Here is a 17,575-nt window from a genome sequence, read left to right as displayed (position 1 = left end):
GAAGACTTGCAAGAGTTTGAATTTCATGTTTTTGTTCTCAATGTTCATCTCTAAAGCCAGGAAGAACAGGTCAAACAAAACTTTTGCAAACAACCAAGGATGATTCCCCTGGCTACACAGTGGTGTCCTCTTCTTGGCTCCGCTAAATACATTATAACAACAATTACAAGGGGCCCAGTTCTAAATATATAAATTCAACATGAGTTTATGTTTCCGAGGGAGCACGATCAGAGCCCCAAGTCCTTCTTGATCTGACACCAGAATCTGTTACCACTCCACTTCTAACCAACAGAAATGACAAAGTTACTGTACCTGTCTCCATTTTTGTCCAGCTGCATCTCCTCAGTGTTACCGTTGGATCCAAAGACAGTCATGAAAATACTGCTGTCAGTACCGCCGCCTTCTGTGTCTCCAGTCACAACCATGACTTCGTAGAGGATCTGGTGAGGATTTGAAACAATCAGAAGGTCTCATTCGAAACACTGTCCTCAACCCACACAAAAAAACTGGGCAAAATGCTAGACGGGCTCTGCAAGAGATCTCCTTCTTTGCCAAAAATGGTCACTAAATGGCTTTTTGAGTTGTCTCCTCACCATGGTTCTCAGAGGCAAAGTTACAAATCCATCCTGCAACAGGACCTTCCTCTTTGCATCATCTGTGAATTTCTGCAGGTTTCCTCAGTTTGGATAGGCTCAGAGAGAGACACATTCATTTTGACAACTGTATGCTTAGGGGTGAACAATGAAGACCTGGTAAACTGCAGATTTCCATGCCACAGCAAACTTTTGCCTTTTTTAAAAAACAGCTCCCAAAGACACATTTTTTTCTTTCCCTTGACTGCAAAATGCTTGCCCCAAGTGCTCAGTGTCCATCTGGGCAACATTCAGTCCAACACAGCCCATAGTTTTAAAGTCTATACATCCAAATGCTCCATACAGGTCCTATTTCCCAGTGGGATGTATGCTGCTGCATTGAACACAAAGTGTTCCAGGATCCTGTACATTAAAGTTATGCCAATTTGTGAAAAGATGTTTTGCCTCATTTTCACCTGATTAGCCTAACTCTGTTCTTTTCTCCTGACATGTGAATAATAAGATTCAGAATAAGATATTTCAAAAGCGTGCAAGTCCCAGTGGCTGCCAGTGGCATTAAGACTTTTAGGCCACTAAGATGCTTTCAAGATCATACCTATGGTAACAAGACCTTGGGATTTAAGAAGGGGAAGAATATCAAGAAACAGCCCCAACAAACATGTTTCAAATACTGCATTGCTAGGCAAGTTTTATTGGCCTTAATTGCGATTGTCACATAAACAGTGCAGAAGAATAATGTCATGGAAAAAAAATATTTTTCACATTTGTTCAGTCCTGAGTAACCTGTCCATCACATATTCATCCACACAGATTTTATGTCATAGCATATTTACGTATTTGCTATAGGTGGGAGAAGAGAAACTCTTTCACGAATACTTCAAAGTTTTTTAATGACTGTGGGGGAGATGAACTAATTTCTCTATGTATGGGACAGCAAATACTCAATTTGAAACACAAAGAAGGAATATCAAGCCAAGAAGAAAGTTAAATTGAAATGGGCATGTATGATTGTGCAAGAGTCAAGCAAAAGCAAAACAAAAAAATCATTAACTTTCCCAAATCCATTAAAGGTATTAGTCTTTTTCGAACTCTGAAAATAAGAATTAAACTCAGTTTCTAACTACAGCTATTTATGAGGGAACTCAACTAGGAGACTGATCAGAAAGTCAAAATACACACTTCTGATTTCATGTCTCAAGCAAGTTTTCTGATTTCCTTCAAACCTTTCAGCAAGTTTCTGGCCCAACATCATAGAAAAAAAGAATTGTTAGATGTGTCTGTCTTTGGCATGCTTATGAAAATAAATATTCAGGATTGGGCTTTTAAAGGAAGACTGAACATAAGTCTTCATTAACGTCCACTTCAATCTACACAGAAGCCATCAGCTCAGGGATAGGAGTTTGAAAATGTTATCCAGGAGGTTAAATAACTGTCAGGAAGTTTTTAAGAGATTAGGTTTTAAGCTTGGTATTCAGTCTGAGGGAATTTATTTTCCCTCTTAGGTCAATTCTACCACTGAAACCTGCATTGAGGTTTTGAATCCTTCACAGGTGCTAAAAATGTTATCACAGTTCTGTGTGTCTGGGGAAGAAAAAAGATTTCAGGAGAATATCTGCAGCTTGGGAATCGAGAGCAGCAGAGAGAAAAATTAATGTCCTATAAAAGTGTAACCTCACTGTAAATAGAAACATATCTGTAGAGATTTTAAATTGCCATACAGGTATTAAACACAGTATTATTATCCCATTCATCCAGACTGTTATTTCTGTTTTAAATCTTACAACCAAAATCAGCATAGCTCAGCTTTCCAGTTTGTATCTGGTTGAAATATGGCATAGCACACATTACTTGAAATTTCATATATATGGAGGAAAAGACTATATAGTTTTTTTCATTGGTTATTCAAGTTTAATCAGTTATTCACTTCAAAGATCAAACTTATAAATGTCTCCATGTTTCAAGAGCTTTCAATTATTTTAAGTTTCTAACTGAATTCAGTTTCCTTATCTCACATTAGAAAAGCTGATGGGTAGCCACACTACGCAGAGATTAAAATATCTCCACTGCTCTAATTTGATGAGTTAGAAGTATCACCTCAAAGAAAGCGCAATGGATTTAGATTACACCAAGGTGTTCAGCTTGCAGCTGCCCCACTCTGTGAGTACCAGGTGGTGCTCCAGGTGTGGTGACAAAAGGAGGACATGCTGCTAAGCTATCTCCTACCTACTCTGCCCTACCCTATCCTTCTGCCTATGCTATGGCTGCATCCAGCCAACGTTATTAAACAGTGCTCTAAGTGGTAATGACGCTAAACCATTCCTAAATATTTTGCTAAAATAGTAACAAAGAAACCCTCTGCAGATAAAAGGCTTAAACCAAATGCAGAAGTCACAGTATGAGAATTGCTGACACACAACCTGTATCGGCACAGGTTATAGAATCATAGAATCATTTTGGTTGGAAAAGACCCTTAAGCTCAGTGAGTCCAACCACAACCTAAATCTAGCATTAAACCATGTCCCCAAGAACCTCATCTATGTGTCTTTTAAACCCCTTCAGGGATGGTGACTCCACCACTGCCCTGGGCAGCCTGCTCCAATGCCTGACTGACAACCCTTTCCATGAAGAATTTTTTCCTCATATCCAATCTGAAACTTCTCTGGTGCAACTTGAGGCCATTTCCTCTCATCGCTTGTTACTCGGGAGAAGAGACCAACACCCTCCATGCTACAACCTCCTTTCAGGTAGCTGTAAAAAGCAGTAAGGTCTCCTCTCATGCAGCAGCTAAAGACACAAGATGAGCCTAGTGCTTACCTTGAGGCCAACATTAACACAGTCCGCATCCAAGATGTTGAGGATTCGTGAGGTGAGTCCATCACCTTTGTCTCTGGCCAGCCAGCACTTACAAACAAAGTTATACATGACACCTTTGGTGGGCACGACGATGTTGAGCTCTTCCACCAACCAGCAGCTCTCAGGAGTAGCACCATCGTGCCCCACCTGTAAGAGTCAGGAAGAAAACACCTGCTGGTTCAAGGGGATTTCTTCAGAAGGGAGAACCTGATCATTTTTTTAGCCTGTGGGGAAGGACTCAGGGTGTTGACTACATACACTGTCACACATACCACTTCCACAGTGGAATGGAGAGAGCTGTGAAATGGTTTGTGCCATTGCTGCCCAGTGGGGAAGACATCAGTGTACATGGCAGCTGACATGGGCAAAGGAAGCTCAGGTCATCATCTGCTGAGCATGAGGGAGGGCAGGACATTGCCATTCCCAAAAGTAAGCAGGGTAGACTGGACTGACTTCCATGAACACATGCCCAGTCTCTTACTACTTTAGTTCTTCTCCGTTGACCTCTATTTGCTAGTTTGCTGATCTCTGCAGACCCATTTAGAGCCTATTAGAGAGCAGTGTAGGGGAAAGGGACCTGGGGGTCCTGGTGGACAGCAGGATGACCATGAGCCAGCACTGTGCCCTTGTGGCCAAGAAGGCCAATGGCATCCTGGGGTGTATTAGAAGGGGGGTGGTTAGTAGGTCCAGAGAGGTTCTCCTTCCCCTCTACTCTGCCCTGGTGAGACCTCATCTGGAATATTGTGTCCAGTTCTGGGCCCCTCAGTTCAAGAAGGACAGGGAACTGCTGGAGAGAGTCCAGTGCAGGGCCACAAAGATGATTAAGGGAGTGGAGCATCTCCCTTACGAGGAAAGGCTGAGGGAGCTGGGGCTCTTTAGCTTGGAGAAGAGGAGACTGAGGGGTGACCTCATTAATGTTTATAAATATATAAAGGGTGGGTGTCACGAGGATGGAGCCAGGCTCTTCTCAGTGACAACCAACAGTAAGACAAGGGGTAATGGGTTCAAGCTGGAACACAAGAGGTTCCACTTAAATTTGAGAAGAAACTTCTTCTCAGTGAGGGTGACGGAACACTGGAACAGGCTGCCCAGGGGGGTGGTGGATTCTCCTTCTCTGGAGACATTCAAAACCCGCCTGGACGCCTTCCTGTGTAACCTCATGTAGGTGTTCCTGCTCCAGCAGGGGGATTGGACTAGATGACCTTTCGAGGTCCCTTCCAATCCCTAACATTCTGTGATTCTGTGATTCTGTGATTTCGCTGTCTTTCCAATCCGTTCCACTGCTGTTGGAGCACTTAGAACTGACTATCCAAAGCTTCAAAGCCAAGGTGAAAGGCACAGCCAGGCAAGCACTGACATGCGTTATTCAAACACTTCTTCCCTCACAAAACCTCATCTAAGTCAACTATGTGTACCACGCTGTTCCTCTGCTTCCCATCTCCTTAAGCTGCAAGAGCTCCATGTTTGTATAGGAACCAACAGATGGAGCTAATGTCTGTAGCTGGTTGATTTAGCTCTTCCAAGCTCAAGAATGGTCCATCCTGGAGAGCAAGAAGTCACACAGGACTGATAGAAAGCCTGTGTGGATGAACAAGGGGCTCCCAACAAAAATGTAAATGGAAAAATAAAGGATACTAGGGGTGGCAGCAGAGAGGGGGGACCTGGAAAAATACAGAGTAACTGCTCATGTCTGCAGGGCTGAGGTTAGGAAAGCCAAAGCTCACCTGGAGCTGAGTCTGGAAAGGGCCATGAAGAGCAACAAGCAAAGCTCCTACAGGTATATCTGCAGCAAATGGATGCTGATGGTGCAAGCTTCCCCAAGAAACTGTGTGTATCCTTCTTAAAAAGCATGGGCAATTCATCCCGGGGCAGACTTATAAGCATAATTATGTATCCCAGCTGATGTACAAAACTCAGTCAGCCAGTCATTCCAATGAGCTATCTTTACATAAAAGACTGAATAAAAAAGCCACCTACAGTTCATCATTTTCAGGAGCAAGAGTTGTTTGTGTTGTCACTAGGAAAATGAGGTCCTTAGCTCTCACTGGTTTTGTTTTTAATTAGGATATTTTGGGCTGCTCAGAAAATAATTTTTAATAACAGGTTCATCTAGAGTGATATATCTGCGGTTATCTTTTTTTCCCCCAAAACCAAGTGAACTTTTTAATCTGTCTCAACCATCACTGTTATTAGGAATATTATTACTATACCAATGTCTGTGCAGCTGCAGAAAATTAGAGTTAACCACTAGGGAAATTCAAGCCTACAATGGATGCATTAATTCTCAGATTCCTGGGGTATGAAGTGAATGGAAATATAACGCTTGCCTTCCCATTCCCCCTCTGCCAGCTTGGATGCCCTTCTCCAAACCCAAAGCTCCTCTGAGAGTCTGCGCAGAGCCTCTCGAGACCCGTTGCAGGATAGTGCAGATGACATGGTGGGGAAAGTTCAGATCAATGTCTCTGCAGTGAAGCAGGGACAGAGCAGCCAGAGGGAAAATCCCAATGAGCCCATTAAAGTCTGCCGCTCTTTTGGGTTTGCTACAGCCACCTCCTAAAGCATCATTCCAAGACATTGCTGAGTACCAGATTTTCACAGCAGCTTTTAACTGCTTGAGTACCAGTGGCTAGGCAGAAGGAAGCATCCTGAACATCCACTTGCCTTGGAGAACCTGCACACAAGCAGATTCCCTACAGTTCCAAGAAAAATGTTGTAAAGTCTGAGATAAACTTGTGCAATGCTGAGTCTTCCTTGTGGCTGGTCTTTTAGAGCAAGCGCTGGGATTTGTCATTCTTTTGTTGCAAACAAATCTTTAGACAGACCATGCCAATACAGCTAACGATCCGAAACGTGGCCACACCAGCAGTATATCCTGGACATGCATACCAACTTCACAACAGGTTGTTCGGGCTGAGATGTTTGAAATAAGTTAGAATGACAGAATTCCAAAGGCAGCTAGATGCTTGGGCTGTTTGAAAAGCTTTGTAACTCAGTCTCACTGCCCTTGAGGGACTGTTGAGTACTTCACCGAGACTAAGATGCACGATTTACACTGGGCAGCTCACAAACACATTGAAACCGAATGCAACGGCAGGGGAAATTGAGAGAGAATTTGAGCAGTAGGTAGAAGGAAAAGAAGAGGAGACTGAGGGGTGACCTCATTCATGGTTATCAATATGTAAAGGGTGAGTGTCAGGAGGATGGAGCCAGGCTCTTCTCGGTGACAACCAATGATAGGACAAGGGGCAATGGGCACAAACTGGAACGCAGGAGGTTCCACTTAAATATGAGAAGAAACTTCTTCCCGGTGAGGGTGCCAGAGCCTGGCCCAGGCTGCCCAGGGAGGTTGTGGAGTCTCCTTCTCTGCAGACATTCCAACCCGCCTGGACACCTTCCTGTGTAACCTCACCTGGGTGTTCCTGCTCCGGCGGGGGGGTTGCACTGGATGAGCTTTCGAGGTCCCTTCCAACCCCTGACGTTCTGTGATTCTGTGATGCCAAAAATGGAATTTCTTGCTTATTTTGGAAGGTGCAGAGAATATTAGAGAGATCTGAGCATCTTCCAAGATCAGGTGTCCCTAGACAGTGAGGGACTGGACTTGCGAGACTACACTCCATCACCTTTCTCTGTCCTTATGATGGAGAATGGCTCTGAACCAGAAGTGGTTTAGAAATGCAGACCAGTGCAGGACTCTTCTCATCCCATCTGTGTCTCTCTGCAGCAAGAGCAGTCTAGCAATAGCGATACTTTTCTTCATTAGGAGAAGACATATTAAAACTTGTAAGAACATGGTATGAAGTCCCTATACCCATAAGTTGTATTATTTATTTTCATGTCAGCGTGCCTATTAAAGTACATCAGTAGTGAATATTCTACCTCTAGACTTACAAGACAGGTATAAATGGGCCCCTTTCAAATTACTTCATGTTCCACTGCTTCTGCTTTCACTGTGGTATATTTGCAGCAAGAGAATAATAAATACCAAACTAAAAGTGGCATCATGTTCTTACTAAATCCTGTGGTCTGCTGCATGGGTTGTACAGATGGTTTCAGGAAACTTACTCCCCATGCTACACTATTTTCATATGGTAACTCATATTCAGAACTTCTTGCTTACTTCCAGAAGCAGCCAAATTCCAAATCTGAGAACTAGCAATTTCCTTCACTGTCCCCGAACACTGCAATTTTCTACAAGGAAAACATGGACTGATTCCATGGCAACCACAGCAGACTGGCACATCGATGTCATCACTGAGACATGGATCAACAAGAAGAGACCTTCCAAGCAGAGGGCACTGCATGAAGGAAGGCAGAAGGTCAGGAGCAGATGGCTCCTCCAGCCACGAGCTGGGGGGTTATGAACTAAAAGGGAAAAATGAGCAAGAGGGGAGGCAGCAGACCAGTGAGATCACTGAGAACAGCGGTGAAAGAGTGCCGAAGAACATCACCCAGCTTGAAAGCTATATTATATATATTTCTTGTCTAACTCTCTGCATTTCATTCAAAACTTTCTCTCTTCTTTCTCATTTGTAGTCCTTTAAAAAGTATTTATTTTCCTCGCTTTCCCAAGTGTCTGCTCCTACTTTGTCCCATTCTCTGCCCCTTCCCCACCCTACTCACTTGCCTCTTTTCCAGCCTCCCTGTCTATTTCTTTCTTCATGCAGCTTTATCTGTCTCTCTGACACTCAGGGGTTATGCTGGATTTTTTCTCTCTCCCTGTCCTGGTCTGTGGCTGTTTCCAGGTGCATGCAGTCTGGAGGAGAAGTATTTCTGTACTTGCTTCACTTTCAAAGTTTGACCTAAAGATGGCTAGATAGAAAGTGCCACTAATACTTATAATAAGCAGGCACTTGGAGTGCATTAAGAAAACGGCTTGATAATAAGCTTTAATCTAGTATGGAGACTTCTCAAGGTGTCAGAATCCATTGCTTGAATGAGATCTAATGGGAGTGCTTCAGTCTATCAGCTGCTACAGCAGGACATACAACTGCAAATAATTTTTAATTTGGGAGGGATTTCTGTCTTTATATTTCTTTCAGTCATCTGCCTCTGAATACACATGCATGAACACCAACAGCTAAGATTATTGCAACACAGGGCACAGGGCAAAAATAAAATTAAACAAGCTATTGAAGCCCTCAGATGCTGTGGGTTTCAGCTCTTGGGGGCTGGAGCAGGCTTTCAGTAGTTGGAACAGCCATATGAAACAAGAATGACATATACAAATGTGCTGGAGGATTCATTTGAAGTTTAAGCTCAGTGATGGAAAGTCTATGCAAATTCCGTCTTTCTGAGCCACAGCAGAAAAAAAATGGCTCCTGTACTGAAATCTATTTGTGTATGTTACTTATGGACAATGATTAATTTTCTTCTCTAAGCCTGAGTCCTCCAAGCTGTAAAAACAATTTTCATGTTTAGCTAGGAAATTACACAAGATGTGTTTCTCACTGCAGGGAGAATTTATGAAACCCAACTGGAAATAATGTAAAAATCAACTAGGAAAAAGACTGATAGAAGTCTGCGTCCTGGGAACCTTCATTGCATCTATCAATAACAGGGCTTGACTAAGAAAAAACAGTGCCAGAGATGGGACAAAACTGGGACATGTTTCAACTTCCTTATAATTCAAAATCATCTTCTGCCTCCCAAGGATGTTGTTTTTGTGAGATGTAAAGCGGACTTACTTTCAGGATCAGACACATGACATCTCGTTAGTACATCCCTGTTTACATTCCTTTCAAACCCTACTGCCTTTCCCTCACTGCTAAGAACAACAGGAACATGGGTTTTACTTGGCCATCCATTTCATACACCTCCAGTGCCTGCCCACAAAGCACCTCCACTTTTTTTATCTCTCCAACATCCAGGCCCCAAACAGAGAATTTCTCTACGGAGCCATCTGCAAACTCGTCTTTTCCTTCTGGGAGATCCAGCCACAGCCTCTCCGTCTGCACTTTCTGGGGACCCATGATGATGATGTACACCCGGCTGTCCGTGCTGGAGTCGTATTCTGTGCCCGTCGTCACGGTGATGTGGTACGGGATCACTGCAACAAGCAGAGGTTTAATAATCAGAGAAACCACACACATGCATATTTACATGAGACTTCAGAAAACCAGGGACTTGTCCCATCAGAGGGAGCAGTGGTGTATGCTAAATAGGTTCACATCCCATCAAAGTCATTTGGAGAGGGAATAACAACACACTGCATTGAGCTACAAATGTGCACAGGAGACTGCTTTCCCATACACACTTGGGACTAAGTTCTGTGAGGGTTAATTTCCCCCGACAACGCTACTGGATACAAGGAGGTTATAAGTCCAGACTTCTCCCTAATAGATGACAGAACAGCGAAGGTCTTGAATCCTTATTTGCACCGAGAGACCTTCCTGAAGATGAGATCGAGCACCTGAGTCTTAAAAAGGCAGTTAGACCAAAGTGTTCATATGGTTACTGTTCAATAAAGGCAAATAAACATATGCCCGCTTCAAGGTAAACCAGCACTGTTGTACTGTCCCAGTACAACTGCAAGTGTTTTCCTTTGGGCTTAATTCAAGGATTGCTGTGATCTGTGGGGCAGTTCAGGGTTTCAGCATCCCTTTGCAAATCCAGGCAAACTACGAATAATCCTTGTGTTAAAGGTAGATCTCTCAATAGTGTTATACATTGCATAATAATATTGATTAGGGGAAAGACCTTTGGGCCAAGGCTTGCAACTTAGCAGGATTTTCTGTGTTTTCCAGAAATTTCAGTTCAGCTGTTAAAAGGGAGGAAGTGCCAGACTGCTTTTCAAGCGCTTTCCAAAAGCTCATTTGGGTAAGCCAAGCAGGCGGTGCAGAATTAGATGCTGAATACACGTTTGATTTCCCAGAACATTTGTGCAGGGCTGTTCAAACTGTTCTGACAAGAATCAGAACTCTGAAACTTGCCTCGTCACAGACTCGAAGCTCAGCCTGGCTTCATCATCACTTTTTCGATTTAAACAAGGGGTTTATAAACCTTTACAAATACTTGGTTGGCTTTCAACCAAGATTGACACCTAAGTTTGCTTTATGATGACTAACAACATTTTTGGGGTGGGGATCATACCGGAAACTCACATCAAGCTCAGAAAATATGTGCAATATCAGGGAAGACAGTAATTCCTGCTGGCCATATCCATTCTTACCTCTGGACAGAGCAGAACCCAAAGAGAATCATTCAAGCCCCAGTTTGAGGATTTTGTGTAGCAACACAAAGTGAACTGATGATTAGGCAAAACTTATTCTTCCCTTTATGGTATCATTTACATCTCAGTGTGCACATCAGCATAATGATATGCAATGCGTTCTTCACAAAATAACCATTGAAGTGGCTGGTATTACCAAGAGAAAGGATTTAGCTGTAGGCAAGACAGATTTTATAAGAATATGTTGGGGGGTCATGTTTAGAACAGCACCAGACTGCTCTTTTAAACAAAGCATTTTTTTGAATAGGGACAAGATTTTCTTTTATACAGCTTTTACCCTGTTCTCCTGTGACATAACTACCAGCATTTCTAATTGATGTTATGTCCTCGAGCCAAGGTACTTGAAACACCTATGTAAGAAATTGTTATCATTTCCTACTTTAAATAATGGATACAGAGACACAGAGCAGCTTGCTACTGGACAGCAGGAAACACTGTTTGTTATTTTTTCCTCTGAAAACTAGAAAAGTGATCCTCTAATTTGTTTATCTCCCTGCTCCATTGTGTCTCTCTTTCTCTGGGACTCCATAGTTCTTCAAGCATGGGAGAATGCAAAACCTGAGGTACGTGGCCACAGCAGGACACGACAGGTCCTCCAGCCCATTTCCCTTTGCCCTCTGTTTCCCCGAGTCCCTGCGCAGATTTCAGACTGTTCAAGGGCACAAGTCCCCCTCACAGGGGACTGGGTTTCGTTAGGAATGTAGACCACATCACCTCCAGCATTTTCTTCCAGCACAAAGTTGAGAAACAAGCAGGTTCCTGGTCAACAGGACTTTTCTCTGTGCTCCATCCTCATGTCACCTCCTGCCCCTCAGAGATGTTCACCATCTGAGCATGGGACAATCAGATCTGGGCTGCTCAAACTGTCACTCCCTTTCCCAGGCACCTCCCAATACCACTTCTTCTAATCAACTAATTAACAGCTGGCTTTTTATCCAGCTCAAGAGGCGTCTGTCTGGCCCACATGGTCCATCTTATCTGCTGTTCCTTCAAGACGCAGTTTCCTTAATGAGGCCGTGTCACTGCAACAGAGATAGTGGCAATGACGAGATCCAGGACTCAGAGGAGAAAGACCACCCTGGTACAATGGGGATGATGGGAGCTATCCCAGCTTTGCTGGAGATGGGTTCTCATGGGAGATGCTGATGTTTTACCCATTATTTGTGAAACTACAAGGAATGCCAACGTGGCAGATGTTATCCATTGTCTCACCATGCAAGTATTATCAGAAGGAACATGGGAATTGATCATTTTTCATTTGAACACAATATGGGATTACAAAAGAAGGATTGCCCCAAGACACATGGGTTGCAGACCACATTAAGCAACGTGCAGCATTATGTCTGCTTCACAACTTAAAGGCCTGGGACATGCAACCCAGGTATCACATCACAAGCTACTGGGCATCAGCTGAGCTGCAGTAATGATTTCTGTGAGTTCCCTTGGATCATGTCAGTGAAAGTCATCTTAAACTCCTAAGCCGAGTTACACAATTTTATACTTGGCTTACCATGGAAGTTTATCATAAGTTTAATTATTTTGCACTTGCTGTGGACTAAGAACACATATACAGACAGTGACTGTGATTCAGCTGCTGTCCATTTCCCTGTTACAACATGGTATCTTAACTGTGCATCTAAAATTTAAATCTAATCCTAAAAGACCCCATGTAGGATGACAACGAACTGTAGGTGCAATTTAGATGATAGGTCATTGTCCCATAAACACAGAGGTGGTTAATCAAAGGATACATAAATACAGAGAAAAAAAAAAAAATCTATGTGGTAATGAAGTTATAAGGAAATATCTATAGACTGGGGAAGTTCTCTGCAGAGGTCAACTTCAGCTGATGGACACTGATCTCTCAGGCTTCATTCACAGCCAGGACAGAAACAAAACCTGCACAACTTTCACATTTCGTATTGGAAACAACCGAGCAAGAGTAGTCTCCCTGCATGAAAGCTGGTTTTTGAAGAAATGGTCCAGCGTATTTCACCTGTTACAAACTGCAATCCAGAAACGGATTTTTCTTTTGTATTCAGCTGTGCTTTTTCTCTGAAATCAGAGCCTAAAGATGAAACTCTGCATTAGACCCATCAACTGTTTCCATCAGTTATTTGACCAAGAACTGCAGTCTAGAGTCCACAGACTCATTGTCTTTCAGTGAGAGTGCAGACTCCCCTGTTTTGCCCAATTATAAGACAACTCACCATTTAGAAAAGAAAATACTTGCCGGAGCATTTGTTTTTTGAGAGCCAAGAGTACTCTTGCTCCACTCCCCGTATCCCACTCCCTTCCCAACTCAACAGCTGCTCTGACACAGCTACATGTTGCAAGGAAAAAACCCAAAGGATTCTAAAATAAATCACATTAAAATTCATATTAAACAAACATCCTCATTGATGAGTCACTACTAGCCTGGCTAAAGTGTGGCAAGTAAGGTCTCAGGAAATTCAAAACCTTGTTTGGTAATTCAGATCTAATATGCTACATGAAACATCATCTTGAGTAGGTGAAAGAGAAACAGGAAGAAAAACAAAAGCTGACATCAACAACAAGAGCTACTTAAAAGAATCATGTGGAAAAGAGCCTCTGATAGTCCAAGGGAGGCTCTTTTGGTGATAACATGCCTGATTTGTCTGTTGCCCCTCTCACTGCAAAGGGCTTTGGAGCCTTTGAAGGACACTTCAGATGAATTTATACAAAACTTGCGTAAATTCTTCCCCTAACTGCATCAAACCCCATTGTTCAGAAGGTAGCGTCACTTCTCCCCACCTCTGAAGCGCAATGCCTGCAATGAAGTTGGTGGTAGGGAAGGAGGAAGAAGCAGTATGATTCTTCAGGTCTATGGGTTTCTTTCTGAAGAGGACCTATGGATGTTCTGAACTGGCCCCTTTTCCAGATTTGGTGCTATGGATGGACTCAACTAACTTTAGGCATATAAGGGATATGATTTGTTATTGCAGTTGCCCATAGAGGTCCCCTGTGCCTTTTACCTCACCCCAGCAGAAAACAACGTACCCTTGAATAACCACCTACCTATCAACATTGTCACACTGTCCAGAGCACCATACTGTTTGGAGAACTTACACCTGCTGGCAATGGAGAAGTTAATTCTGACAAGCTACAGCATCACAGATTTCCACAGGAGAGAAAGGGTTTTGAAAACACTGAAATTGCTGTGAACTTCATGGCTTGTTCCACTGTTGGCAGCAAACACAGGAATACAAGCACTGATCCAGCCTTTCCCAAAATGGTCACAACACAAGATGCAGAGGAGCAATTTGTTGTTCTGCCTCTTTTTGTTCTTCACCAGGACGAACACAACCTGTCAAGCACTGAAAGCCAAGAACTCATGCCTGTGTGCAATCAAACACAGTGCTCACTCACGTGATCCTTCTTCTGCCGCCTTGACCAAGCTGGATTTTTTCATCTCCTTCAGGTTTGCGTTGCTGTCCTGACTCGACAGGCTGAGAGATGAGCCATCCAGGCTGTTCCGCTCGCCATCATAGCTCTGGTTAGAAAGCATGTATGGGAGGGTAATGAGGTTGAGTGCTCAAGTGTTGTCAGCTGTTCCCATGCACCTCCAAGAATAACATGAGAAGAAATTCCTGTAGTTCCCCGGGTAGCTCTTTGTTCAGTATAGCTCACATAATCATGATTTGTAATTTACTGCAAGTCATTAATTTACTTCATTGGAAAACTTGGCAGGCCATTTTGGGTGCGTGTTATAATAAAAGAAAATATAATGGACCCAATGGACTTCAGTGGTGTGTTGTGACTTTTCTCTGCTACCTGTGTGAGCAATGGCCACAGAAAATTCAGATGGATGAGATGGTGCCAGATTTGTTTATCAGGGCACACTCTGTGGTGCCAGAGTAATTGACCTGGTACAGGTCAAAGAGCATAAGACAGAGAGTATTGCGAAGCTGAATGGTATGAAATATCTATTATATTTGAGAAGTTAGTGTAGATGTGTTCAGTGTCATCCAATAAATGTGAGGCTCTTACCACGCAACTGCAGAATTAAAAAAAAAAAAAAAGGCAATTAGCTTTTCCTCATTATGAATTAATATGAGCAACAGGGCAAGTGTGACCACAAAAATTCATAGCATTGTTGCCGCAACTTTATGAGGCAGCATATGGCAATACTCATACATGGTGCAACTCTTCTTACATCTATTCTGTTGTATTCAAAATGAGTCTGGCCCAATTTCATTGATGATAATTTTGTGGTAACTGTCAATTAAAATGTCAGTGTATTTTGCAAAGCGGACTCCTTAGATACAATGGACTTATAATCAGCCTCACTGTAGCAACAGAGGTCTATTAATCTTGTTTTCTAATTTTAATTAGTGTATGTACCTCGAATTCCAATTAGCTACATTAGCCAGATAAAGCAACAGAGAATGTGCAAGTAGAAAGGGAGTTTCACTAAAATCATTCGATGCTTTGAGTGGTAGCAGAGAAACTAGATTTTTTGTTTTGCATTGGTGGGAAAGCTGCTGAAAAGATAAACCTGTCCAGTCCAATGAGTATGAAGTCAAAGGACGCAATATTTTGGCATGAGGACTTTGAATGGTGTGACCCATAACTAACCTACTTTGTGGGCACAGCAAGGACAGCAGCAGGGAAATACACTCTGTGGTGAATCAGCAAAGTACTTTGGCTCTCAGATGAAAAGCCTCGCTTAGACTCCTAGATTTTCCTGTTGAAACTGCAAATTATAGAGCTGGTGATACTGGGCTGAGAGTGGCCATACTTTCAGCACTTGTCTGAAAATTACAGAATAATTTTGGACGAGTTAAAAAGCACAAGTCCCTAAGGATCCGGCTTGGGCTTCAGCCAGATATTCAGTGATTTTATATTTATTAGTACCAGTGGGTTGGGATCGCAGCCTTGAGCTGTCACCATACCTGTTCATAAAGCGTACGCTCTGTCTTCTTGTCCTCTTTCTTTTTGGAGAGCCAGCGCTCACACAGGAAAATGAACGACTCCTCTGTGGTCTCATCCAGGATCTCTACTTTTTCCAGGAACCAGTCAGGGCTGAACATGCTGTTGTCGTGACGAATTTTGATCTTGTACAAAATGCCAAGGTCCACAGCCTGTACGGTGAACGTGTCCTCCTGCAGAGAGTTCAATAGCAGCTGCTTCTGTTAACGAGCTCTCAACAGATCATCTGCCGGACAAAAGCAGAGACTACAGAGCACAATATGTGTTTAAACTCCATCTCACATCATGGTATTTGGTTAAAAGCTTTGTAGCTGTCTATAGAGGTATCTCTGTAGGCTGAAACTGTTCTGCAGGGAAGTGTTTTGAAGCTTGCTTCTGCTGTCAGGGGAGCTGCACAAAATGTCACTTTTACAACCAATTACAATATTGAATTCCTGGAATTTTACATCCTGTTTTTTCAGTCTAAGTAGGACTTCCCTTTATAATCCAGTTAGATTGTTATGGACAATCCAGATAAGATCACTTTTGCTATTATTATGTCTGAGAATCTCCATATGAGGCTGTGAATATGACTCATGGACTGACCACTTTTGGAGTTATTTTGTGAAACACAGACGCAGTTTAGGTCCTGTCAGTTTACCGTCCTCTGCAGTGAATTACAATCTATACCAAATACATGCAAATCAGTTGCACAGATGCTAAGGGAATGAGACAACTCAGGTTTTGTGTGCTCTCAAATTTGCAGCTAACAATTCAAGACAGTTTATATGGGCCCAGCTCATAATTTGTCTGTCAGTGACTTCACAGAAACATCTACCCATTTGCTGCATTGCCAGTCAGTCATAATACCCACCTGACAATCCATACAAAGAATTTTAAGAGTTAATCAGCATCACTTCATCCCTCATATGAAAGCTCAGCCTATAAAAACAGTCATAGACTTGTTAGGTTAAAGACTGCAAAACTGGTATTAACACATTGCATTTGTACCTGTCCTCTTTCAAACTTGTTGAAGTTCGTTTCAGATTTGCTGAGTTTTCTCTCTCCCGTGTCGCCCAGATCCCCATAGATATTTAGGAAAACATTAGCATCTGTCCCAGCGCCATAGATATCTCCAGTGAACACACTTATCTTGTATGTGTGAACTGCAGAAAGAAATGGAGATGTGATTACTGGACAGCTGAGTTATCAAGACCCATCTTAGATACTGAATTTACCTAAGAAAATGAACCCCAAACTTTCTGCTCATCACTAATTTCTTGGAGGTTTAAAATCCCATACGGTTCCTCCTTCCAGGCTCTGGTAATGATCCAAAAGTTGGGGAATCACTGGGATGGAATTTGCTGACTTTCCTTATTTCCATCTAATCAATGCCTGTGTAATGCTTTAATCACACAGTGCGCAGCTAAAAATGCAAAGAATCATTATGGGTATTACTGGATGCCATGTCGATAGAGGTGAGGGAACTCTGCACTTTTCATTCTGAGGCTCAAGGGACATAAATCTGAAAACAAGTGATTCACTGTTGTGAATTCTTAATATTCCACCTTCCATAAACAAACTCTCGGGATTCAGATGTGCAATTACTACCAGAGTTAATGGCTTGTATCTCTATATATTCCCCAAACAGAAGGAGAGAACAGGTTTCTGGGTCCTTTTGCTGAGATGGTATTTAATTAAGCAAGTGTTGGGACTATACTTTTTTAAGTACCCTTCCTCTTTATCTTGCTCAATGACGATTCAATAAAACCTCATCAAATCTTCAGTAAAGTGCTTTACTAAACCTGTGGAATACTCCTATTTTTATTTTGCTACTCTTTTCCCAATTACACATGGAAAACAAACAGTCACTGAAAGCATCCTCTCCAGGAAAACGATTAGGAACTGTACAAGTCTCTGATTACTCTGGTGGCATACGAGCCCTAGAGAATGCCTCCTTGCAAATCCC

General features: G+C 42.6%; 1 protein-coding gene across 1 annotated transcript in view; it reads right to left on the bottom strand.

Moving 5' to 3' along the window:
* Window positions 1-17,575, bottom strand: part of LOXHD1 (lipoxygenase homology PLAT domains 1) — a 135,469-nt gene that overhangs the window by 38,068 nt on the left and 79,826 nt on the right. The window contains exons 29-34 of the mRNA XM_065655714.1: window positions 16,618-16,772; window positions 15,591-15,800; window positions 14,065-14,188; window positions 9,284-9,492; window positions 3,408-3,593; window positions 313-440 (exon numbers count right to left, since the gene is read on the bottom strand). Of these exons, the coding sequence (XP_065511786.1) occupies window positions 313-440; window positions 3,408-3,593; window positions 9,284-9,492; window positions 14,065-14,188; window positions 15,591-15,800; window positions 16,618-16,772 (1,012 nt within the window). The remainder of the gene's footprint in view (window positions 1-312; window positions 441-3,407; window positions 3,594-9,283; window positions 9,493-14,064; window positions 14,189-15,590; window positions 15,801-16,617; window positions 16,773-17,575) is intronic.

The sequence above is a fragment of the Caloenas nicobarica genome, chromosome Z, assembly GCF_036013445.1.
Source record: "Caloenas nicobarica isolate bCalNic1 chromosome Z, bCalNic1.hap1, whole genome shotgun sequence".
Taxonomy (NCBI): Eukaryota; Metazoa; Chordata; class Aves; order Columbiformes; family Columbidae; genus Caloenas; species Caloenas nicobarica.
This window is presented reverse-complemented; position numbering and strand designations above follow the sequence as displayed.